The sequence below is a fragment of the Danio aesculapii genome, chromosome 12, assembly GCF_903798145.1.
Source record: "Danio aesculapii chromosome 12, fDanAes4.1, whole genome shotgun sequence".
NCBI classification, from domain to species: domain Eukaryota; kingdom Metazoa; phylum Chordata; class Actinopteri; order Cypriniformes; family Danionidae; genus Danio; species Danio aesculapii.
The window spans coordinates 29,923,260-29,951,164 of record NC_079446.1 but is presented as its reverse complement, the minus strand read 5'-3'; the positions used below and the strand labels follow the sequence as shown (position 1 = coordinate 29,951,164).

The following is a 27,905-nucleotide window of genomic DNA, read 5'->3' as shown; positions in this document are numbered from 1 at the left end:
AGTTGTACGGCTTCTGTTCTTTTGTCTCCAGAGTAATGGAGCCAGCAAGAATCAATTTTATCCTTCCACATCCTTGGTTCTGCCAGTGGTAGATGGAGTGAGTGAATGCATGCTATTTTTCTTACACTTTACACATCGTATGACCGCCGAGCCTGTACTGACATTGAGAACCGAAATAGAACACAGCAGGAATTTGTTGTTATTTAGCAATAGGTTTGTTGTATAGTCCTCTCGCTGTTACACACCTACTATGCTATTGCGTAAATGACTAAATATGAATACCACAGATCGTTAGAATGAACTTTGTGGCCGTATTTGTGGCAGGTTTCTATTTTGTGCTAAGGATATTGAGCGTCATGCAATACTGTAGCCACCTGCTACTGTTTCTGTAGTTGCATTTCCAAGGCTCATTGACTGAGCGTAATGCATTAGTGCTCGAGGAACAGAGTTCAAATGCATGAATATGCAAAGACCAGTTTAGCCCTGAGCAGCAAATGCCACCATATGGATTGTGTGATCTAAGAGCATTATTATTATTATTATTATTTTTTTTTTTTGGTATTTGTAGATGATGTTTTGGGTCAAATGTCTGGTGATGCACATCAAGACTCTTTTTTTTTTTTTTTTTTTTTTTTTTTTTTCCATAGCTGATTGGACTACTGATGAGTAGGCCCACATGGAATCTGCGCGTGCAGATTTTAGCCCATCATTGATTTTGTTTACTTGTGTAAATGTGTGTAAATTTGTTTATTCAGTTTTTTAATTAATTTCAGTAATATCATTGACTAATATGAAAATGATTTATTGACAATTAATATGAACAACTAATATGAAAATGATTTATTTACAATACAGTTTGTGAAGTAATAGTTTCTGTCTTTTAGTAGATATATTATATGAAATACTTGCTTTGTTTACCAAAAATGTGGATCTAGTTAAATTTGCATTGTAAACTTTAAATAAAATTTATTAAAGGTATTATATATTTTTTATATATATATTAAGTTTTTAGATACGATACTCCCAAAATATTTCAGCATAAATCCGCAGATTTTTAACAAAATTCTGCGCAGAAATAGCAAAAAATGTCCGTAGATTTTGTATGGCCCTACTGATAAGTGTGCATAGTAATAGTGCACTAATTGGTTTAGGTTAGTAGACCATAGGGCTGCATGATATTGGAAATTGAATAATCAATATGCATTTTTTTTTGTACTTTGATTTATATCTTTTCTAGACCAAATAGCAATAAAAATAGACAGAGTAACAATATTGGGCAACACTTTATAACTACACACTATGAATCATTAATTAAGCATTCGCAAATAGTGAATTCATTATCTGTTAAGCATTAACTCTACATTAATAGATGTTAGTAAGCAGTTTATAACTGCAGATACAAATACTCTATTCTTGACTTATAAGCACATACATGATGTGCTTAATGACTGTATTTTCATACTTTCTTAATTATTTTTTCATTGCTAAATTAAGTATTACATCATTTACAAACCAGTTATTTGAGAGATGTTGCTGATTTTTAAAGATTATTAAGAATGCATAAGTAAATGATTAATAAACTATTCAAATTAACATTTATATATCTTATTATTCAGGCATATATTAATAGTTAATTTGTATGTTAAAAAATGCTTTATTAACTCAACTTTATCCAGTTTTGTGACCTAAAGTGAGGACTATTTATGCTTTATAAATCTATTATAAAAGACAATTAACTGCTCGATTATATTCTAAACAGGAAAAAAGAAAATAAAGGACTTTATTCATTTGAAGAGACACACAAGAAACTGTATCAAATGAAAAATAATTCTTTGCAATCTTAACTAAAGTAAAATTATTGTGAAGTTTAAACATCACCGAATACATTGAAATGTTGTCATAATATATTGTTAAATTAATATGTTGTTGTTTTATCCAATTTTATGTTCTATTTTAACTCTCCTGTTATTCAGCAATGTTTAAACTTTACAGTCGTTTGACTTTTTTTGTAGTTAAGATTGCAAAGTTTATTCTTCATTTTATAAAGCATAAATAGTCCGCTAGATCAGGTCACAAAACTGGATGAAGTTAAGCTAATAAAACATTTATTAACAGAAACAATTAACTATTATTATAAGCCTGAATAATAATTCATACATGTAGATTTTAATAGTTTATTAACAATTTACTAACTCATTCTGAATGATCTTAAAACCCTCCAACTACTCTAACAAATTATTCATAAATAATGCAATACTTAATTTAGTCAGGAAAAATTTCAGTAACAAAATATAAAAAACAGAATAATTATGTCAAGAATAGAGCATTTGTATCTGCAGTTATAAACTGCTTACTAACGTCTATTAATGTAGAGTTAATGCTTAACAAATAATGAATTCACTATTTGCTAATCCTTAATAGATGATTCATAGTGTGTAGTTATTATAAAGTGTTACCAAATATTATTTTATTTTAACTTCAGTGGAAATAAATGAAGAGTTTTTTCTTAAAACAAATAAAAATATGCAAAATCTTGTTTTTGCTTTGAAATGTAGACATTTGAACTAGAAACAAGAGAAAAATCTAAGTGAGAACCTTTTTTTTTGCTTTATATAAATACAGTAATCAAATACAATTCTGTGGCTCCTGGTCAACTATAATTCAGATTCAAAATTGTGTATCTTGCGATGTGACTTGCGGATGCACAAATTATCGAAACAATATATTGTGCAGCCCTAGTAGACCATTTGTTTTCTACTGTAAACTATAGATTTTCAATGTGTAATCTAACTGAGTTGATGTCATTTTGAGAAATGAATGTGTCAGTGTGTATTATTATGATATAGAGCCCATGGTGGATTTAAATATAGGTTTGTTAAAGCATAATTTTTCAGCATTGCAGAGTTTTCTTTGACATTTCATTTGAATGCATATGTACAGTATAATGTAGTGTTTCTGTGATAAGACAGGGTTTTGACGTCCAGACATGGAAATATGTGGGAAAGTTTCTCTTGGCACAATGAACTTTAATAATTGTTATGATAACACGCTTTTTCATCTTGACTGAATGTAGCAATGTTTTTTATGTTATTACATTTTCTACTCTGATTATCCCAGTGGACTGGATGAAGATATGCATGGTTTTGTTGTAATTGTGCTTCTGTTATTATATTTACAAATGTTTCATATTCAAATGCTAGAGGTTCTGCATGTTGATGAGAATCGTTTGGAAAATTGTTTGTTTTTTATTACTATTATTTAATTTTGTGTAGTTGGTGCAAACAGTCCAAATGATATCATCAAAAAAACAAAAAAATCATATAAATAGATAAATAAAACACTATTATGCATGCCAGGGCAGTTGGCAATGTCACTTTGTAAGGAAACACTGGCTTGCACGCGTTCAATCCTGCAGTCTTCCTGTGTTTTGGTTAGGAAGTGCTTGTGTGTGTCTATATGCATTAATATGACAACCCACATTTTCACAAAAACACATTTTATTAGTGACAAGTTATTAGAGACACATTTTATTAGAGTCTTGCATTATGAAAACCTGTTTCAAACCTGAACTTGAACTTTAAAACCCTTTTTAGGCTGCAAAATTCTGTAGTCTTGTATGTAAATGTCCAAAAAACACGAACAGTTCTACATTTTCGGTTTCCATAACCCATCAAAGTCAATTGAAGGACATGTCATTTGGTGCTTTTGGTTAAATAAGAGTGCTCAAGCAAATGGGGGATAATATAAGGGAGTTATTTTATGAATGGAGAAAAGGGGTGGTTTTTAACATTAGACAAATGAAGTCAAATGTAAAGTTTTCAACATTCCCTCTTATCAGATTTCCGTCATGTAATACAAACTGTTGCCTTCAGGAATTAACCTTCAAGAATTGCATCTGCCTTAAAATTCATGTTTGGTGATAACATGGCAAAATGTGATCCCTCCTTATTTCCTTCAAAACCAAATGAGCTTTATATATGTAGCCTTTAAAATATTTTATATAATGTTTTGTGTGATAACCATGGTTTAGCAAAAAAAAAAAAAAAGGTTATACAAATGTTATTCACTTAGTCACTTATTGCTGGTTTTATCCAATGGTTGCCAAAGTGGAATGAACCACCAATTTCTCTGGCAATTATATAGATAATATTTTATGGAGATTATTTTATATATAACGTGTCGTGAATGCAAATCACCGTATAGGGCAAGTAGTTCACCTAAACAAAGCCTCACGCTTACCTTCGAAGAACGGGTTAAGCTTTCCAATCTCTTCACTGCATCACCTTTAACTGCGCCATGGCAAGCGTCTCAGAGTTGAACTCAAACTGATTACTGGATGACGCAGACTTTCCCCAAGAGTACAAACTCGGTGGGCGCTGTTTAAACGATGACGTGTAGCGGTAAAAACTCTTGTGACGGTTTTTAAGATACTCCCGATAATTCTTGGTGAGGAGCGTGTACAGAAACGGGTTGATGCAGCTGTTGCTGTAGGTCAGACTCGCCACGAGGTAATTGATGCTCGTGTGCGTGTGTGAGGCGAGACTGAAGGGCTTGTGGTACAGAGGCACAAGTTGCCATATCCAAAAGGGCAGAAAGCACGCCCAGAACACGAGCACGATGGTGAAAATCATTATCAAAACTTTCTGTTTCGGCGAGCGCTTGCTGCCTTTAACTGCTGGCGTCTTTTGGGACTCAAGGTACGTCCTGGCCAGTCTGGTGTACAAGTAACCAATGACAAGCCCTGGCGCCATTATGCTCGTGCAGAACAGGACAGTCAGGTACAATTTATACGCCTGAGGTGCCCAGGTGGGCGCGCACATCCTTTTCACTCCTCCGTCTGCGGTTGTTTTAGTAGTCTGATTAACCATGACCATCATGGGCAGAGTTAAAACGAGGGACAACATCCAAACGCCCCACGCCATGGCTTTTCGGTAGCTTTTGGAGCGTTTAACAGTATCCAGCGGTTTAGTCACTGCCAGGTAGCGCTCCATGCACATCACCGTCAGAGTAAAGATACTCGCGTGCATAGTTAACAGGTCCAGGCTCAACAGTATCCTGCAGCCCACGTCCCCGAAGTACCAGTCCTTTAGAAAGTACGTGCACACCACGAAAGGGATCGTGGAGAGGTAAAGGAGATCCGCAAGCGCCAGGTTAATGATGGAGATGTACATGGAAGTGGCGAAGCGGATGGAGTGGCACATGACTACCAGCGTGTAGACGTTTCCCGACACTCCAACGATGTAAACCACCGAGAGCAGCGTCCCAAAAGTCGATGTGATCACGAGCTCGTCCACCGAACCGGAGTTGCTGCGGGACGGACCGCTAGACTTGTTGTAATTCATTGCGCTCGCGGTGAATGTGGAGCTCTGCGCGGTAACTTTGTGCCAGGTGCGCGAGACCCCACACGCTGTGTTTGGATACTTGACAAATGTGTCTGAGCGCTCTCGCCCGCCGGTGTCCGCAGCTCCTGACGTCAAACTGATGCTCTGCACCTGCCTTTTACCACACTAAATATCGGAGAAAGTTTAGAGACAATGTGCATTTGTTTAGGCTAGTCTTGTTACTGTCGTTTTATAGATTATTTGTTTAATCATACATTTTAATGATTCAGGTAAAATGTGCAAAGCAGACATTTTGCCAATAAATGAATGAAAATGCTAAACCAATTTTTGTCAGATGTTATTCAAGTACGTTGCATTATATGACGCATTTTATTAGCTACTTTCGGCACAACATTTTGAAACGACTCTCCTTTTTAATGAAACATAAAATGTATGTTTAGGTGTGAAATAGGTTATTTGGACATATTTTTCTCCTCTGAATCAGCGTGTGGCAAATGACATTAGCAGTTTATCATCACGCTGTGTCTGACCTTGGGTTATTCCCACAGACCTGCACCACTCTAAAAAACCTTTCCTGTGGCTGGATATTTATAAACACTATAGGGATACACTCGGTAATAAAATAAAAAATATTTAAGAGACAAAAGACATTATTTTATTTATTCAATTGCAAAAACACTAAAATACTGTTACTGTGTGCTGTATTATGTCTTTTAATAGACTAGGGAGTTTTGTTTTTAAATAAATGTTCTCTTCTTTTGTCTTTATGTTCATTCATTCATTTTCTTTTCGGCTTAGTCCTTTTATTAATAGTCCTATTTAGTCCTATTTATATAATCTGAGACCGCCACAGAGGAATGAACCACCAACTTATCCAGCATATGTTTTAACGCAGCGGATGCCCTTCCAGCTGCAACCCATCACTGGGAATCATCTATAAACACTCACTATATATATTCACACTCATACATTACGGACAATTTAGCCTACCCAATTCACCTGTACAGCATGTCTTTGGACTGTGGATGGAAACAGGAGCACCTGGAGGAAACCCACGCTAACGCGGGGAGAACATGCAAACTCCACACAGAAACACCAACTGACCCAGCCGAGGTTCAAACCAGCGACCATCTTGCTGTGAGGCGACACTGTGCCATCACCTCGCCCCTTGTCTTGATGTCTACATGCTAATTTATAATACAGGCCTAATTGTATATCAAGTTCAAGTTGAATGACTGTAGGCACATGGTTCAGTGGGGAGTCTTAAAGATAATCATTCTAAATAAAAGTACTGTATTAACATTAAAGGCTTAATAAAGAGATTTTAACATCCATATAATCTTTCCATTCCAAAAAAAAAAAGGTTCTTCGAAGTGGAAAGGGTCCTTTAGATTTTAAAGCGCTCTTGAAAACCGAAAAACTTTTTGGAAACTTTTAAAGGTGCTGAATGTAAGTTTTTGACTCTTGTAAAGCATAAAAATACCATAATATGTTTGCAGATATTTAAGAAACATGTGAAGTGAACATGTTTATCTGAAAAACATTGCTGAAGTCAGATATTCTGCTTTGAAAATGTTTTTTTCCGTGCCAGAACGCTGTCTTTGTTTTGGTAATTTTAACTTGCCCAATGCCAATTTACCCAATTATATTTCAGCACTCCAGGTTGCCTTGGTGGAAAACCGCGAATTTCATTTAGAAAGACTCTGAAAGCATGCGTCCGTGACCTAAATGCGACCTCCGGTGGACAGTAGCAGACTCCGGAATGAGATACAGATTCAGAGTTCCACATGAGGCTATTAATTATAAATTATATAAATATTATGAGCATAAACATTAGGTGAGCAGGTTACATTGTAACCACGTGTCCTAACACACTACGTGAGGAGATACGCAGTGATGAGCAATTTGGCTGTTTGCACAAGATGTAAGATGAGACCAATTTAAATACAGCCATTCAGAATCACAGCATTTAACACTGAATAAAGCACATGAGGTTTACCTGAGGTAAACGTTGTCGGTTTTCTGTTTTTCACCTGTGAGAAATAGAAGCTGTTTATAAGCTGTATATATATATATATATATATATATATATATATATATATATATATATATATATATATATATTTGAAGTCTTGGTTAGAACAAAAACTAAATTTAATATAAAAAATATTCCTTCTATCGGGTGCTGTTGCTTTAGAACAATTTAAATCACTGTCTTCAATCTGGCAACCTGCACTTGCATTTGTTTTGATTCAAGAGTACCTAGTTCAACCACTGAGTGTCAAACTTACATACTGCACCTTTAAGAATTAAGGTTCTAGAAAGTTTTGCTTTTCTTTTATCTATTGATTTATTTAATTTATTTATTTATTTATTGAGGTAATGTTTAGTTCTTCAAAGAACCTTTCAATGTATTTTCATAGAGCAAGGAAATTTTGCACTCTAAATCATGTTTTAGTCAATGGAAAGATTTATTTGATGTTAAAAGTTTGACGCAAATATATAAATTATATATATTCATAAATTATATATTCATATATAAATACATGTTCCAGAAAGTTTCAACACCCTGATATAGTCTACTCACAGTGAAGTTTTCTACTTTTTATTAGAAGTAAAATGAAGTTGAAAATGCATTTGTGTTGAGGTACAAACTCTATAAATTGGGCTACATGAGACTATAGTTTGAATAGTTTCTTTAAATGACACACTGAAATACAGAAATGAATGGCTCTTTCAGCACAAACTTAAGCACTGTATAAACATTCTTTCATCTGTCAACAGAAGAAAGGCTCCTGGGAGCACATCCCTTTGACTTCCCAGGAAAAACGTTCCGAGCCCTTCACATAAAAAAAAAAATCATTCTGTAGGCTTTCATAGACACCCTAGGAAGTTGAGAAGGGTCTTATTTTTCTTTTTAAGTTTCATGTCAAGTTGTTCACACATTGGTAACAAAACAGCAGTCAATGTATGAACCCTAAATGAACAAATTGCACCCTTAAGTAATCCAAATCCCCCTTTATAAATCAGTTGTAATTTTGTTCTCCTAATTTTCTCGTACTTAAAATTTTTTTATAAACGTATCTATAAAACAGTTTTAAGTGCAATTACTGTTATGTGAAATCAATTTCTTATTTACTTCACTACTGCAAGACAATGTTAATATCCATTTATGCCATATTTAGCCTGTGTGAAGCCCTGCAGATATTTTCTCAGTGGTTTGGAGATGTTTTTGTGCTATAGTTAAGCATGGATTTATATCTTGCCAGTCCCCATGCGTTATATGTTGTTTTGCTATCGCAGTGTACAACTTTTGTCAACACATGTTGTTTTTGATATGGTCCATGAATAAATTTCACATTTACTTTATAAAGTAGTTCTATATTGCAAAACATCTCAAGAGGCTTTAAAGTAAATACCAAAGTTAGTGATTTTTCTGTGAAAGCACCACGTCGTCTGCAGTATAATATGCTTTTTATTTGTGAAAGAAGCCGTCAATGGTCTAAGTAGACCCTTACACTGGAATGAAAAGCAGCGCCGCATGAAGCAGAGAATGTTGTTATATACAGTAAGTACACCGTGTGCATGAAGTTGAGAGTTCTTTGGGTGTACGAGACCGAGAGCACATGATTGGCGGGGCGGAACTGTAGCATAACAGTGGGAGCTGAATACTAATGATGCTTTACTAAAGCTACTGAAGAGGAACTCTTTCAGTGGGCAAATTCAGCTACAGGAGGCGCAGGGGGTTGTTTGTGTGTTTACGTGCTTTGCAAAGTTCGACACTTCCTGTAACTGTTTGTGGTGTTTTGATTAGTTGCATGACAGAAGACATTTACCTCTCTCCTGCTGGGAAAAACATTGTTTTCAGGTGTGTTAATGGGGAGCTGTCCGTGGTGCTGTTCTGGATAGAGAGCAGCTTTTGATGAAGTCGGCATGAAATTGAAGTTGCGATAGTCTTTTGTTTCCTACTGTGCTGTACATCTGAGTGAAACAGCTTCTTGAACAAGAAAAAAATATAGGGTGGGACATCTTTTTTTTTTTTGTTTGTTTGGGGATTAGATTGTTATCATTTGCTATAGAGCTGGTTCCTGTAGTAAAAGTGCCAGTGATTTTGGATTTTAAAACTATTAAAGACAGATCAGTACGGTTTTTAATCAATGTAAATCATGTTTAACAGCTCAATTCATGGTGAAAAATAAATTATGTTGTACAGAAATTCCCACCGTTCGTGGAGCTATAGCAGGTTAATCGCAGCAAATTAGCTTGTGGTAAATGTCTTGATGTAAAAGATATGTTAAGTTAGGGGAATTGATTTGTTTTAGCAATATCTTCAGAATTTTTAAAGTCATCTTTGAGAAATTCATGGTGAAAAGTACATTACCCATGATGCTGTTCAGAACATTCCACCAATCTGACAGTCGTAGTGAATCAGACCAAAAGAAGCACCGTTTCATAAATGCAGTGAATAACAAAATCAATTTTACCCTATTTTTAAAATATTCATTCGCTCCTTTTCTTTTCGGCTTAGTCTCTTTATTAATACGGGGTCGCCACAGCGGAATGAACCGCAGATTTTAAAATATATTTTATACAAAATTTTAAAAAATATTAGTTCTTTAATTTTTTTATATAGTTTCACAAAGTTAAAAAATGTATAACTGTCACTAGAAATCAGTTTCCTTTTGAAAATACAATTACAATTCCCTTTTATAGTAATTGTTTTACAGCAAAATAAGTAAAAACTCAATTTACAATAAAAAGATGTTTTGACAAATGCACGTGTGTAGCGCTGTAGATTAACTTGAATTGAGACACCAATAAAGGGCAATCAAATGCTTCATATTTGTTTATTTTTGTTTGTGTCTTGTTTCAACCTGTATTATTTATAGTAGTTGTAATAATTGTAGTTATATATGTTTCAGCTCAAAATACTCATCAGATAATTTTTTTAACCTCCACAATCTGCCCATTTTGCTGTCAAAATACAGTGTAGTTGTTTTTGTAGCCTGTGGCTTTAAATCCAAATGGGTTGCTTCTCCACGCCAATCGTTCCCATGTGCGTGTCTGCTTCTAATGCGTTACATCAGATAAACAGCAGTCAGTGATAGAGACAGACTCAGATGAAGCTGAAATACAGCTCATAAGTCAAAAATACCAAGTTTATTTGATGTATTTGCGGTGGAGTTTATTCAAGCCTTTCTAAAATGATGAGTCACACACAAATGCCGTTTGCAGTACACACGCACATACACACACATATACTGTACATGCGCATTTACACCATGCGGCCCTATGTCACATTGCGGTGGGCCTCAAAATCACTGGGATTTGGATCCTATTTTAACGTCAGGAAATTTAAAAAAGAGACTTGTTGTGTTTGTATCACTCCAATATGACAGTGGACACAGTATACATACACACAGTTCTGTCCAAACAGCTTACAAAAGTTGATTTTCATCAGAGGTGTTTTTTAAAATGGCTTTTTCAGAAATGGCTTTTTGTTGAAAAAAGCTTCCTTACCCCTGCTTTACATTATAGTTGACCTTATAGTTCCTATAGATTGTAAATCTTTCCGTTAGGTTCAAACAAAATATATTTTTTAAATTATTTATATGGAACAAATTAATAGAAAAAGAAAATGCTGCAAATTGAATTCTGTTGCTGTGATCTAATGTGAGTGACAGGTTGATCTGCTCTTGCACCAGTCAATGTCATCATACAAGACAAGAAAGAGGGAGGTTATTTTGATAAAAGGTTACGAGGGTTCGTGACTTTTTAAAAATTAATGATACGTGCTGGTACATAATTTATAAACACTGTCAAAGTTCATGAAAAAAAACAAAACAAGAATTGACAGTTTTGATTGCAGGCTTGCTTGAACTTGTCAGAGCAGACTGAGATAGATTTTGCTTGTATTGAATATGATCAAGACCACAGAAAGCATTAGATGGCTTTGTTAAGCTCTGTCGAGTTCACATGTGTACATCTTTTGCTGCTTATTTCGATTTTAGAACTGGCAGTTCTTCTCTGTAAACTACATGCACCTTTGGGACTTATGTAAGCTTGTACTGTCATGTCTAAAGAAAGGATACTCAAGGATGATTGAAATAGGACTGCAGTGTGTATACTGCAAGCCACAGTTTCTGCTCTTCATGCTGTGTAGCGAGCGCTGATCAAATCAAACAGCTGGGATCATCTGCAACTGGTTGTCAACTTTTACCACTCCATCCACACAAATGAACACTTTCCTGTTGGTCCAAACACTGTAGTAAGCCATTTTATCATTTAATCTATAAAGCATGTTAGTTTTTGTTTTTATGCTACTCATACTTATTTTTAAATGCTAGTATCCTTTAAGTATATGGCTGCACCATTTGGGGAAATTTTCATATTGTGATCACTGAGGTCAATATTGAAAGATGATAAACATCATATCATGATTGGTAATGTGTAAATGCAGCAAAATATAAATACAATGTACTTAAGGTGTTCATTATGTATTGCAGAACACTTCTGGTGCTCTTGAGGTGGGATTATGGACAGGTTTGGTGGTATGTGTAAGTTTAAGTGTGGGTTATGGTGTATATAAATATAAATGTAATTACAGAAAATGATTACAGATGTAAGTACAAGCAGATATTTAATCATAAAAATCATTTAAGCATAAGTACAATGTAAAAACATGTATTTGCACAACTCCATCTACTTGTTAAGTGTGATGTCATGTGAAGCAGCTTCCGGGTCCAAGCACTCTATCAGACTGAATGAGGAGACTCATCAAATGGTAATAATAAACGTTTACAAAGCACTGTAATACATTTGAAAATCATGACCGCGATATATATATATATATATATATATATATATATATATATATATATATATATATATATATATATATATATATATCCATGCCTAATATCCGATGGCCAGAAAGTCATACATTTTTTATAAATTGGTAAAATTTTGGTGTTTGTGATGCAGCAAGTCCAGAGATTGTTGTGTACACCATGAATTTATATTAAATTCACTTTAAAGTGTGATAGGACTAATAAGTGGTTATAAACAAATATTTTCTCAATTCAAATGAGTAGCGGCTTGGACCCGGAAACAGTATTCCATAGGTCACCGATAAGTCTTGATTTAAAAAGCAGATTGTAACATTTTTTTAATTTCACTGTAAGTACATATTAGTTAAAGCCACTTAATATTGTCACAGGTGGAGACTGGATCCAGAGATGTAAGTAATATAACAGTTTAATGAAAGAGGATGGCAGGGTTGGATATGAATGACCAGCTGTATCGGAGGGACTGTTGGAGTATTGGAAGTCAGGCACACAGAGAGAATGGATCGGGATTGATGACAACCAGAGAAGGGACCAGGAGAAACCACACTAGTTAGAAGAGACGCAGACACTGGATATCATAGGGAAATAAGAGAGGTAAATAAACTTGGAAATCACTTTAGACACTGACCGTGAGGAGAGTGTAGTACTTTTTTTTGTAGCAACGAGGTCGGAAATTGAGTGAGGGACTTTATAGTGCTGGAGTGATGATTGGGAATGACGTTCAGGTGCGGGGCTGATTAATATTCATGTGACAGTGATCAGGGTGATTGGGAGTGGGGAGAACCTGACCTGGCTGTGACAAATATAAAGTGGGAGCAAAAAATTTTCTAAATAAATAAAATAAAATCTTAATAAAAATCGTTATATTTTGTCAATATTATAGCTATTTAAATTAATTAAATGCGATAAATAGAAATATACAAATTCTCATTCAATTCTTTTGTTATAAGCAACTAATATTCATATCAATATGAATAAGCCTGATGAATGATACCATGCCAGGTGCATCATGCATCTATATTTTATAGGCAACTTTGAGCAAAACACAGAAATTAGTTTTTATGCATGCCATTGTCTTCTAGAATTGTCTGATATTGCTTTGAAACATGTAATCTGATGTCCTAGGAAAGTTTTGTGACACTACCTACAGTATATTTGTAATTTAAATACTGAGTGTTCAAATTTATTCCAGTTGATTAATTTTATACATAATTTAAATGGCGAAAATCTGCAAAAGAGAGAAGGTAGCAAAATACCTTTAATATAAAATCTACTTAAAAACCTGAGGGAGCAAGTGCCTCCGTTTGAATAGGCAGGACATTAATGGAGAATGGGAATCTGTCATCATTCAGTCAGGGAATTTGAGACACGAGGATCCCATTTATCTCTGTAGGTTTATTATTCACTGATTTGCAATAAACCAAGTGCTCACATCAAAAATATAGAGGAAAATCACATATGGAACTGTTTTCTTGAAGTAGCTTATTTATACCTTGTCACTTACGGATAAGCTTGATCATTTATTTGATCTGCTCCATCTGCATCCGTGCTTGGCTTCTCTAGTTGTACTGATTGTAAGATGTTTTTCAAAAAGTAGTGATTTGCATTGGTGTACATTGTGCACTCCTGAACATGTGGGAAAACATGGTGAAATTGAACTTGCCATGATGTAGATTTTCATTTTCAGACTCAAACATTCATACAGAATTGCATATAGAAGGAATACAACAAAATAGACATTTTGAATGCCCTTATTGTATAGCTGATGGGACATGTCGGTTTTTGTGAGATGAGTTGGGTTTAAAATGAGATGTAATTCCATGCAGGTATTTTAAAAATGTAAGTAGAATATAAAAACATGTAAAAACTGTTAACAAATTGTACTAATTGTAATGCAAGGCCATGGTAGTTCATCACATACAAAGACATGATGCCAACCATAGAGGACTTCTAGAGGTATCCATAATCTTGGACCAGGCCATATCCTGAGCAGATACTATGGCGGTCATGCAGGAGTGGAGAGCATAAGACCACACTGACAGACTATTCTCCGCATTGATCCCATGGGCCAGCCTGAACACCCGCTGGTGACCTACTCACACCTGCAGCTTTTCCACGATGGACGGCCAGCGTTCTCCATGCCTCTGGTGCCTAGACTGCAGCTCTGCACAAGAAGTTTGGCCAGAGGAGAAATGGCCGCGCCCAACTGAGCCAGGTTTGTCTCTAGGTTTTTTTTCCTTCACTTTCATCAATTGGTGAAGTTTTGTTTCTCACACAGCTCCACAAGTCCCAAACCAAGCAAGTCAGCGGTATCGAAGGAAGGATTTGCTCTTCAGTATTTGTACTCCCAGCAGTGAAAATTAAACCACACTGAACTCAACTAAACTGAACTTCAACTCTAAAACTGGACTGACACATTTTCAATTTACTAGAACTTCTTTGTTAAGCTGCTTTGATTGTAAAAAAATCTACATTGTAAAAAGCGCTATAGAAATAAAGATGATTGAATAGAGTAGTAGTTAAAGAATAGGACTAAAAGTACTTAATGAATTATTACTAGTAAAAAGTCACAACTGAACATTCACATCTGAAATACATACTAGTCAAAACTGAATAATTGTAATTTTAATGGCAGATTCAATAACAAAGATTTGAAATTTTTGTAATTTGAAATCTAATTAGTAATGATAGAATATGTACTAGTCACCAATGAAATGTGAGATAAGTACTAGTATGTAAAGAAAAAGTACTGTTGTCTATTTATAGGATCCATGAAAAAAAAACAAAAAAAAAAAAACAAGCAGGGTCTAATGAGATATTGTTTCAACAACAACAAAACATCTAACACATACTGGTGTCTACTAAATAAGTAGTATTTCTTCATAGAAATGATTTTATTATAGGTACCAACCGAATGAAAATATATACTAGTTCTATTTACAAAACGGCTTGCCATAGTAATGCTTGCTAAAAAAATCGCTTTCACTATTCAAACTGTAGAATGATTGTGTTTTGAACAAAAGCATTACTTGTGGCTGCTTTTTTCTTATCTTTTCAGTGTATAGTGGTAGACTATACATGCTTTGTTTTGAGTTGCTTTCACATGCAATATCAATGAAAAATCGAATTCTGTTTGAATACCATCTATGTTCACTGGCAATTTTTTCTTTTGTGTTTTTGTATTATTTTTGCTTTGCATTCATGTCGCTTTGTTTTCTGTTTATAAAAACTCACTGAAAAGTTGTTCTTTTCCACAAGCTTCAAATGGTTTTTGACCTTGTGCATGGTTATATATGCATTCGCTGACAGCAAGGTGGGGTTGCAGAAGCATTTGATTCTTTGGCTGTTTCTCAATTCCAAGAATGCAGAGAACGTACTCGTGTTCTTGTGAAGACCGGTCTTGCCAGGTCACCTCGGAAGAACGAACTCCGTAGACTGCAAGAGCAGAGAACATGTGTCCTGAGAAATGAGATGCTGGAAAAAGAAATGAGAAATGCTGCGTTCTTGTAGATGGTCGCATGACCTTCACTCATTTTTAACTAAAAATCATTTAAACAAAACAGCATTCAACAATTTGTTTTTTCCCCTTTTATAAATAACATGGACAAAAACCTTACAAATATACTTTGCACAATACAAATAAAACAGTTTTTTTAATATGAATTACAGCAAATAAACACCCTTAATGTGTTTATGCCTTTATTAAGATTTTCATGTTAATGTTTACTTTCACCGTCTCATTTAGGGAAACGTCTGGGATAAATAAGTTATATCTCTGAACTTTAATTATAAATGCCGTGCCTCCCACCTCTTTTATTCAGTCGCAATGACTGTTGGGGCTTCTAATGACCCAATGACTGTTGGGTGCCACGCCTCCTTTTTAAAATTGTACGACTGAACTCGTACAAATTCGTATGAATTTGCCACCAAACTGTTAAAACGTAAAATACTTATGTTTTCTCATGAGATCAGGCTGCAAGAACGCATCCGGGTTGTTTCACGCTTCCTCTGTTCTTGCAGTCTTGAGTTTAGGAACTTAAGTTTGGCGGTTGATGATGACGTTACACGAGAACACAAGGACGTAAGATTGCATAATTAATGCATATTGAGAAACTTTGACTTTTATAGAGGATCAATGCTGCTTTTTGAATAGATGTTAGCAGTTGACCTTGCAAATGTTTTACTTTTTTGCTATACTTATGACAATGTCATTCTCATTACCACGTGTTAAAGTATGGAGGAAGAATGTTATTTATTGAGACACACATACAAAATTTGCTAAATATTCTCATCGTTATATTTTGTGTGCGATATACTGTATATGTGGTAGAGCTGGGTCAATAAATGATATTATATTGAATTTTTTTACTCTATATTGATCTAAGAGCCAATCACACAGCAAAATTGTGCAACAATTGGAATCTAAAAGTGTGTTGTTATTAGGCATGTACCAATTTTCAGCCATCGAAAATTTATTTGCCGAAAATATGTTATTTTTGTGGCTTCAGTCATTGTTTGGGTACTCTTTTTTTTTTAAGTCTTAACAACTTGCATCGAAATATATATTGTTATCATTCAATATGGAAAATACAGTAATTATGTAGATTACATTTTTGGCATATGGCCCAGCCCTAATATGTGGTAATTAGGTATGCACAATATATTAGCGGCCATATCGTTATCGGACGATAAATGTTATTTTTAATGATATTGTTATCGATCTGATATCAAAATTAGGCCCTTTAAGCCAATAGATTATGTAATTGTACAGAACTGCCTGTCTCACGCATGCGTGGGCAGAACTTGTTCAGACTTGTCAGTGCACTGATGGAGCATTTTCACAAAATGCGTTTTTCAGCGATCTTGCGTCTTTGTGTTCTTGTGTAACCACCAATCATCAATAACCACCAAAGTTCAGTTCCAGAACTCAAGATCGCAAGAACGGAGGACGCGTGAAACAACCCGGATGCATTCTTGCAGCTTGATCTCACAAGAAAAACGTATTACGAATTACAAATGAGATTGTACGAAGTCATACAAATTAGCCACTAAATCAAAAAATTACGAATTGCAGTGAGATTGCATTGGTTCTTGGTATTGAGGATGCACGAACATAAAGCGTTGCCTGATTGACAAGCAGCACCTACATGTGTTCAAAATAATCCAAAACACCAAATGGAACGAATTTTATGCATATTTTAAGTAAAGCATACTATCTGTATATACAGTAGCTTTTCGCTCTGAACTGTCAAATTACATATTTTTACATATTACATATATTACATATTTGTACATATGCACATTACTGTAACATGATTTATTCAAGAAAATTTGAGCTGGTCTCAGTTCTTTAGTTCTTTCATTTTCATTTTATTTAAAATATATTTATTTAACTTTGTGAATTAAATCCCATTTTGTTATTTACCGTATTATTTTTATGCAACAGTCAAGTTGCATGTTATATATATATCGGTTATCAGCCTCTAAATCTAAAGTGTTATCGGTTATCGATATCGACCAAAAAAAATCCAGATCGGTGCATCCCTATTCCCTAGTAGTAATATTATAGTTGTTGTTACGGTATTGTCCTGAAAATCAATGGTTGAAAGCAGTAGTCATTCATATTCTTTTTTGATTCTGTAGAATTCACAAATTTGGCGATTTTTATTCACATTTTTATGATTTTTTTTTCTTGGTTGGTCATGTGAATTACAGTAAATTGTTTATGCATAATACTATTTCAAACAACTAAAATTGCCAATAAAAATCACTTTGTTTTTTCAGTATCAAATGTTGTCTGGAGAAATCAAAGTCTCATAATGCAATTTGAAAATGCAAACAATCAGAAAACAGAAGTGAATCTTGCAAGCTGTGGGAAGCTGTAATTAACATAGATTTGATATTGTGGATTCAATGCATGCACTTTTCACAAAATCATGTTTCTGTAAACACTGTCCATTTTCAAAAGTTTGCATTTTCAGGCCCCAAGATGATGCTGTTTAATGGCCCAAACTCAGTTTTTGAGTTTTAGTAAATTATTGAAAATGATGTTGCTTAAACACCCTCTGAAGTACGGCATGATTATTTTGTTTGCAAAAAAATATATAAAAAATCAAGACACTCACAGATGATTTCTAGTTTGGACATAATTCCAATCTGTTTATGGTGTAATATATATATTTGAGTTCACATTTTGCCACATGACAGCAATTGTGACTAAATATTCTAAAAGGGAATGTGAATAAGACATTGCAGGCACATAAGACAGAACAATACATGGGATCAATATGCATTTTGCATGTATATATGCAATAATCTTTTTCAAATATCTGTTTTCACCATTCACACTATAACAAATGTATCCACTTGGGAGAGCATCTTCAAGCTGTTTATGCAGGACAAATATGCTGCTTCCATGGCAGAAGGCCAAAATGTAGCTCAGTATTCAAATGTATCTGGATTAGTGTAGAGTAGACATCGCTAAACCAGGACCTTTTCTGGTTTTGTTCCTCATGGGGCATTTATCATGAGAAAAGGATGATGCCTTAACAAGGTCTCCACAGAAATTATTAAAACATGAGCAGAATTATTCCATTGTAAAGTTTCTCTCGGGTTTTCAGAACTGCACGATGATCACCAGAGCTAATGATGTGCCCAAGGAGAAACCAAGGTTGGAATTCATCATCTATATATATGATAAAATTTTCAGCATATTCTGCCATGGATATCTTCAGGACTTCAGTGGATTTTTCCTCTGTTTCGCTCTGTCGGATCATTTCCATTTGCCCTTAGGTGCTTTTTGTTGTTTGCTGTGTTGGTGCTGGAGTGTTCTCATCTTCTCCAAGTGTCATATGAGTTCTTCCTGTTTGATGTGACTGCATGTCCTGTGATCCTGTTTTTTAAATCGATGTGATCACTGAACAGTGGGGGGTGTAGTGGGAGGAGACAGTTCAAACATACAGCTGAGGTCTCAAGGATTACACGGACTTAAGGATTTTGCACACACTGCTGTTCTGACAAGGTCAAAAACGTTGCCAATGATTTTATCTGAAGTTAAAGTAGGCATGTTTAGTTATAAGTTATTGAATTAAATATAATAAAGAAATATCTCAATCTGGATACACTTAGAGCATAGCTGAATAATAAGAGTTGAGTACATGAAAATTACATAACATGAACATCAAACACCATCGTTCCCTCATTCTCATGTAAAGCCCATAAGTGTAAAATTCTTGTGAATTACTGACAAATTAGATCAAAACACAGTCTGTTATGTTCAACCTGGAATATTAATATGCATGCCCTATGCTCCTTTTGATTGACTACAACATTTTCTAATGAGATTACAACAATTATATTTTTCCACTTATTTTTAAGTCTATCTAACTTTTATTAAACATTCTATGCATGTGGGACTCTTATTTTGAAAATGAGAGGGAGGAAGGAAGAAAAAATGTGCTTTTTGTAAAACTGGAAGCCATGCATCTTATCCGTTTACAACCTGTCTAATTGCAGGATATATGGATTGTAAATTTATTCAGCGCCACCCTGAAGAGCCATAAGGTCTGTTTAATGTGTCTTTTGTTAATTTATTGTGTGTATTGTGATATGCTTAGTTTGTTTAATGAGGCAACAAACAGATGTAGGCTGCTGAGTATACAGTAAGTGTTTAACACACATTTATGCATTGTGTCATATCACTCAGCTCTGTCTGTGTTTTTTCTGGGGTAAAAGGATGACTATAAACTTCAAAAACTCATCTTTATAAGGAGGTTGATTCCTGCCTGTGCTTTCATATACGTTAAACCATAAAACACAACTCAAAATAGATCTCTTTTTTTGATAATAAAAGTCTGTTTTGTCTGGTAAAATTATAGTTTAGCTTTTATTTTATTTATAACACATAACTGAGGAGCAGTAATGTAGGAGCAGAATTGCAATAGTTGCCTACAGATAGCTTACTCGCTTCTAATGTGAACTTCGTCTCTGTTTCATTTGAAACAATTGTCATTTGACTGTTTAGTTTAAGTATTTATTTAGTTTAAATATTTTGACAAATGAAGTTTTATTTAAGGATTATTTTGCATGGGTCTATTTCGAGTATATTCTGTGTGTGCACGTGTGAAGCAGACACTGCCATGAGTTGCGGAGCATCAGAGCAGAGCTCATTATTATTCATGACTATTGCAAGGATGGTCAAAACCAAATTCTAGGGGTAATTTCTGTGGTCATAAATGAGCATTTAAAACCATTTCTGAAGAATTTATGAACTTGCCGATGCTATATAATGTACCTTTCTATGTAGATATTAGGGTTGTGCGATGTCGACCCGTTTGGCATCGTACGGTCTAATGTGAAACATCGCGATAGACGATGACATCGTCATTGTAGGTGTCGGTGAATTAATTATTTATGAATAATTAATTCATAACGATCATTTGTAGCCTACCGTTTTAACTACCTGAACTGCATGGTCTTTGTTTTACCCATAAGTAATCAAATCATAAATGAATAAAGATAAGTTTCACACAAATCACCATCTGTCAATCACTTATTCCGCGGACTCTGGCATGAATAGGCAAAGTGATCTGTGTCGTTATAATGCCGTCGACAAACTTGCTTGGTATAAAAGTGCACAACTAGCAGCAACCAACCAACAGTATCTGAGGTTTTCGCTAAAATGACTAAGTACAAGGCTACAAGTGTGAAAGCGAAAGATTGAAGCAGTATACTGACGCTGTGACATGTTACCTAATAGATTCAAAAGACCAATGAATCATTAGATAGAGAGAAGATTAATTAAATATCACATTGAACAACTATAGTGAGACGTGATTCAGAGGTACATCCTTGATAAACTGTCCGATGTGCACTGCTCTCTGGGATTTTGTGCTCAAAGCACCCCGTTCTGAATGCCTGGAGCTCAGACGTGCGCATATGCTGCTGAAGTGTATGCCAGTGTGTGTATGTGTGAGAGTGTGGTCACGTGATGTGCGTTTTCAGTGGTATAGTGTGGATGGAGATGCTAGGTGAAACGACAGTGTGGACGTGGATCGTTTTCATTTTAAAACTAAGACGTATTAGTGTAAACGGGACCTAAGTGTGTGTTTATTGCGAGCAGGTTGCAGCGACGGGGGTGGAGATTCGCGATGCTGGCTCAGCATTGTGATGTCTATGTGCCATCGGCGATGGACGATGGCATCCTCTATCCAACATACATTGTTGAAACATTAAAGAGCCGATCCTCCCAATAAGCTAACCAAACCACCGAACCACCAGGGGCCGCCCCTTGCTCCTAAATGTGAGTCTGTTCTGTGCTTTCGCTTTGTTATGAAATCATATGCAATCCTCAAAACAGTAATAGCGGTACATGACTGTCAGCTGACCTGGTCCATAGTGATAAGTAGATGCTGTTTCCCAAACGAATTCTGTAACGTTACACGCGATTTGAAGCGGAGCGAAACTCTGTTTTGGGTGCGTGTTTAAACGGACATATACACATAATTAATAATAATAATATCTAAAGATGTTGATCTTGGTGGGGTTAGGATTAGGACTAATTTCTTCCTGAATGTGCATAAAAAGTTAGGAAAACAATCGAAAGCTTTCATAATAACGCTAGATGTGTGCATTTTTAAAGTTACACCTGTTATTTAATGTAATCAAACAAAAAAAATCTAAATAAATAAGAGATTCATTCGTTGCTCTTTAATCAGAAGTTATACAGTGAAGAAACGGCTAATGAGATTTGATAGCTTCATTTTATTTCATTATTATAGCTATTAATTTTCAAAAGCTGAACTGTTTGCTAATGTAATTGCTGCTAATGTATTTTTCTTTTTTTATGGGGTCGGGTCGGGGGAATCCCTTATTATGGTGGGCATATCCCTTATTTTCACATCCTAATGTTGACAGGTATGACCTACACACAGTTCTGTCCAAACAGCTTACAAAAGTTGATTTTCATCATAGGAGCCTTTTAAACTTGTTACATCTGAACTATTTTTTAAACTTAATTTATTCTTGAAAACTACAATAAATTAAGTTAAAAAATAAACTTCATTTGTCTTGTAAGTTTTCTCTTGTAACAGTTTACATTTAAAATAGGATTTGAAAATGGCAATTTTCAGATCAAACCTTACCTCATTTAAAGCAACACTTCCCAACCAAGCTAGACAAATGTGACAGTGGCAAGAATTCAAAACTCCACAAACTGACGAAAAATGAGCCTCAGACAGGAAATCAGTAATGGCGAAATGAATAAAGAGACAAAACTGCAGTCCAGTCAGAAGTGGACGACTGGATTATTAGTGAGCACTGGTGCTGGTCATCCCAAACAGGGTGTTTTCAAGCTGGCCATGTAGGAAGGACTTGTCCCATAAACAAGGTGATTGTGATGTTCCCTCCAAACATGGAGGACTGTGCCAGTCTGTCTGTCTCTCTTTTCCCAAGAGACAGACAGACTAGCATGCTGTGGCATAAGTGTAGATACCATTCTTCACACAGTGCTGTTATTGAGAAGTTTCCCCAGTTCTGGATGCCCTAATTAGAGCAATCTAACAAACATTTACTGTATGGAATTTGAATCAGATTTATGTTGTGCATACGCTTGTGCAAAGAGAGGTGTCTTTAACTAGATTTAAATTAGCATTGCAATGGCACTGGTTTTACATAATAGCTCAGTACGTTTCTCCATCTGTTCCATAATGATTTTCATAATGATGACTGCACTATACCAAACATGAAAGAAAGTAAATTCTGAAATAGCACAACCCCTAACAGAATGCATTGCAGCTAACACTTAACCTTTGGCTGTTCCTGTGCTTTGAAATGAATTATTACTATATAACAAGTAACTGTAGTCAAGCTAGGTGATAAAGTCATCCAATTCTCGAGACTTTCAATTACAGCCTGTGCCTAGTCCCGGGAGGATTCTGACAATACAACACGCAAAAGTGCTTTAGGCACTATACTGTTATTTTGGCAGCTTAATTATAGATGTACAAGTCTGAAATATGCCTATTGGACTTCCTGCCTCTAAAAGGAAGCCGTTTGACTTCATTATGGGTTGCAACTGTGTGTGTGTGTCCCTGATTGTGGAGTACATTAATATACTCCTGGTTCAAAAGCCACAAGAAGCCTCACAAAAGGCCCTTATCAAAACAGACATGGCTACAGACAATTATTAAATAATTTGTCTGGAAGTGATTTCAAAAAGCCTATTTAATTTCCATTGACTTAATATGCAGAGGAGTGTCATCACAAGTTTTCAAAAATTTAGACTTCGCTAAGGCCGTCAACATCTGCTGTCATGACAACACTCAAGTGAGAAAGCACTAGAATGCCCTTTAATTCTGCCATTTATTTATTTATTTTATTTAATTCTTATTGTTTTAAGCTTTTTTTCTGTCATCTGTTCTGGGTGTCTTCCATTGGTGGTGATATTTCATCTTGTTTCACATTTTAGACAGGCTTTGTGTTGCTCAGTGGCACTCAGTGATGGACTCTGCTTTGGCATTTCGAGAACACATGGTTTTACACATATCCCTGATCAAATAACACACAGATGTCTTTAAACAAACGACCTTCATGCTGTTTATAATTAGATAAGCAAACTGTCTGCTTCAGCCTTCTGTCAAGATTGCGAGGTTTCATACTGTGGTAATAACTCTTTGAAGATCACTCAGTACCAATTTGCTAAATGCACCTTCAAGGGTTAGAAATGATTTTCACAATGGGCAACATGCTTCCATATGCATGCTCTAATCAACAATGAAATTAATTAGCCATTGTAAGTTTGTTAACTCAATTTTAAATTATGACTTTAATGAATGTGTTTTTTTTTTTTTTGCTGCTGCTGCTGGTAAATAATAAATTCAGGAAGGATTTAACAGCTGTGTGGAAGTTACAATTTTGTATACCTGTTTAGACAGCATCACCACTAAATCATGAATTATATCATCTAATACATAACTGAATTGTTTAATATTTAATGCTGCTCATCTTATGCTCTGTTTACACCTGGCATGAACAGTGGTAGATCCGAACTAAACATGTGAGTTATAAACCAGACACAATTTACAATATCTATACTAATATACATTAATTTATGCTTATGCTCAGATAATAATGAGTTATTGTAAATTGAATCATGAAAAACTCAACCCAGGCTCATTCCGATTACGTACCCCTATATACATTTCTGGAGAGAGCAAAATACATCCCAGGAGCTACGTATTTTTGCTGTTTTTGTTTTCCCGAATCCACTAGAAGCCGCTGTGTATGCTTTTTCAGATCTGAAATTTCTCTCGCTAGTGCCATTCGCACCTGCAGTTCTCACGTAAATCCAGCAGAGGCCACTGTCGATTAACTGACTGACCAACCAATCTGACCGATCCCCCCCACCATCTTCCTTCCCTTAACCCAACCAATAGTATTTTGAAAAGCACCTATTGACTTGGTATGCAATTTCTATTTCTTAATTTCTAAATTTACTTTGACTTGTATTTCGTTGCAGACAATACGAAAGGGGTCTGGATGCAGACCTGGTGCAGTGCAATCTGAGCTGCATCCAATGCTTTTTAAAGCGCTCACCTAACCCTACCCCTAACCCTACCTGTCACAGTGACATTACTCACTCCATTGAGTGCATTGCGTCTGACATTGCATCGCTGAGTGATGCAATCTCAGCTTGCATCATAAAGGCTGCATCCAGATACTATTGGACAATACAACAAACAACAGTTTGCATTGACTTATGCAGTTTGCTTGAAATATGCATGAGTGTGCCTGGAAAAGAATGCACCATATTGTGCTCCAAAATCTCTATGTACTTTTCAGCATTAATAGTGCCATCACAGAAGAGCAAGTTACCTTTGTCAAGGGCACTGAATCAACCGCATACCATGACAGACCCTGGCTTTTAGACAGGTAACAGTCTTTCTTCTTTGGTCCGGAAAACACGGTGTCCATTTCTCCCCAAAAATACCTGGAAGCTGATTTATCTGACTACAGTACACATTATCACTGTGTGATGGTCCATCCCATTTGCCTCAAAACCCAGAGAAGTCGATGGCAATTCTGGACACTGTTAACATAGGGCTTTCTTTTGGCACAGTACAGTTTTGACTGGCATTTGTGGCTGTAACTACGTATTGTTGAACTTGACAAAGGATTGCCAAAGTAGTCCTGAGTTAAAGTAGGTATTGCTTATAGATGAATGACGATTCTTGCTGCAGTCTTGCCTGAGGAATCAGAGATCACAGTAGTTCAGCTTAGACTTGTGCCATTGTCCTTTACACACTGAAACTCCTCTAGATTCCTTGAATATTTTAATGATGTTATGCACTGTTGAAGGTGAATTATCCAAATGTCTTCCATGTCGTTGTTTGAGGAACATTGTTTTTAAACATTTCAAAAAGTTTCTCACGTATTTGCTGGGAAACTGGTGATCCTCTGCCCATCTTTACTCCTAAAGGACTAAACTTCTTGGATGCTGCTTTTGTACCAAATCATAATCACCTGTTGATACCACCTGTTTTAAATGACATCATTTTTTAACCAATTTACCTGATTACTAGCCCTGAATTGCTCCATTCTAACATGTTTTAAAATGTGTTGCAGGTTTGAATGACAGTAAATGATGTATTTTTACAAAAGAAATGAAGTTGACCAGACAAAACATGAAATATTTTGTGTTCATATTGTCTGCAATAAAATACAAGTCAAAGTAAATTTAGAAATCACTACTTTCTTTTTTAATTAGCGTTTTCTACACTGTCCCGACTTTTTCTGATTTGGGGTTGTAGATGATTATATATAATGCACCTGTATTGTAAAGTGTTAACCTTATCGCAAAAGAAATGTGTTAAAAAAAAGCAAGCATGGGACCAAAAAAGGCTAAAAACTGAAGCAGCATTTTCTTTGACTCATGTTTCACTGCACTCAAACTCGATCGTTCAACGTTGCAAGTTTGCCAGGTCAGAATTGCCATGCATGTGGATCTGGTTATGTGATGCTAATGTCAGTATAAATTAGTTCATGGCATAAATACCACTGTTTTGGCAACTTAATTATAGATGTCTGAATGTGTTTATCATTCTTTCAGCTTCTGAGTGGAACCAGTATGACTTCATATGTGTGTAACCGATACACTTTGCACTGCAGTATGATAAGTGTTTTGTAGCCATAACTGAAAATTGTGAAAGGAACTGTGCAAAAATATGAATTGATTAACCTATAAACTGCTCCTGTTTTCATAATTGACCTAAAAAAGTTGTTGGTTTTTAACTGCCACTAGTTTTAATTTGAGCTGAATTTGAACATGTTGAAAGATTTCCAGTGAGCATTAATTGTCATTGATCCTTACTGAACGTGAGGTTGAAAAAACAAGACCTCAAGGGAAATGCCTTGCTTTTCAATACTACTTATTGAACCAGTCGAGCTAAATGGCATATTAATGGGGTCCTGTAATTGTGCAGAGAGCTAATTATTAAATTCTGCCTTGAGTAAAACAGAGTGAAGGGCTGTTCACATCAAGAATGATAATTATAAGATAACTGTTCTGCTTATTAAAAGCATGCACTACAGTTTTATCATCTGCTGCTTTAAACGATAGCTCATTAACCCTTTAACAGGCATCGTGACTGCCTGGATGACCTTTGTGCATAGGTTATCATGGAAACAAACAAAAAAAAAACTCTAAATTATCTTAGAGTGGTGTCAGGAACACAATTTAACTAAATAAACTGATCAAATATAATTAGTGTAAGTTAAAGGGCCCTATCATACATTCTGCGCAATAAGGCGCAAGACGTGTTTGGCGCGATTTGTTGCTATTTTCAGTTCAGCGCATCACTAATTTTCACGATTTGCTCCATGTTGTTTAAATAGCTAATTAATTTGCACCACTTTATGAACTTATGGGTGTGCTGGTCTAAAGTAGAAGTGTGTTAAGGAGCATCGTTGGTGCGTAGTTATTTTGAAGGACTGAAATAGACTGCGCAATTGACCATCTAAAAGCAGCTCTAAAGTCCAGTGCAGAGCGCGTTAGTTATGCACCTATGTCGGTTCAAACGCTTACACATTGCTTAATACACACAGGATGTACAGCAATACACACATATCTTTACATATGAAACAAATTAAAGGATTAAAATGTTACAAAAATTATTATTTTTTACATAAATATAAAAACCACTGTTTTTTTTTTTGTTTATACATTACATAATGCATTTGTTTAATGTTATTATTATTAGTCACAGTATTATTTATTTTTATGCATATTTATATTTGTTTTAATAAAACAAGTTTAGATTTGTCCATCTATTGGGTTTTGGAGACGTATGCATCACTATATGGGGCATAAGAATAGGACGTGTGTTTGGATATAACTCAGTTTTTTGACCACACTTAGTAATTATTGTTCATTAATTTGTTTGCTGAAATTTAGAACTGAATTTAGAAATAGTTTTAAAACAATCTTTGTGCTTAACAAACTAAGTTAAATATGTAGGCTAATGGATGTCTCCACGAAAGTAAAGGAGTAAAGAGTAAAAGTAAAGTGAAAGTAAAGATGCTGAATGGAGGAGGCTCATTCTTTATCTTCACGCTGCAGATCCGTTTAACTGTTTTCTCGCCAGTGAAGTATTCAGTTTTGACACTTACAAAGTCCGCCATGTACATAGCAAATACACCTTGGCGTGACACAACTGAT

General features: G+C 35.3%; 1 protein-coding gene and 1 long non-coding RNA gene across 2 annotated transcripts in view; one reads left to right on the top strand and one right to left on the bottom strand.

The window, feature by feature from the left end:
* Positions 1 to 4,251: 4,251 nt before the first annotated feature.
* Positions 4,252 to 5,448, bottom strand: LOC130238754 (urotensin-2 receptor). Its single transcript, XM_056469856.1, has one exon. It carries the CDS (start codon positions 5,340 to 5,342, stop codon positions 4,272 to 4,274), a length of 1,071 nt encoding a protein of 356 aa, XP_056325831.1. The 5' UTR covers positions 5,343 to 5,448; the 3' UTR covers positions 4,252 to 4,271.
* A 15,918-nt stretch (positions 5,449 to 21,366) lies between these two features.
* Positions 21,367 to 27,905, top strand: part of LOC130238222 (uncharacterized) — a 146,869-nt gene continuing 140,330 nt past the window's right edge. The window contains exon 1 of the long non-coding RNA XR_008838615.1: positions 21,367 to 21,491. This is a non-coding gene — a long non-coding RNA (uncharacterized LOC130238222). The remainder of the gene's footprint in view (positions 21,492 to 27,905) is intronic.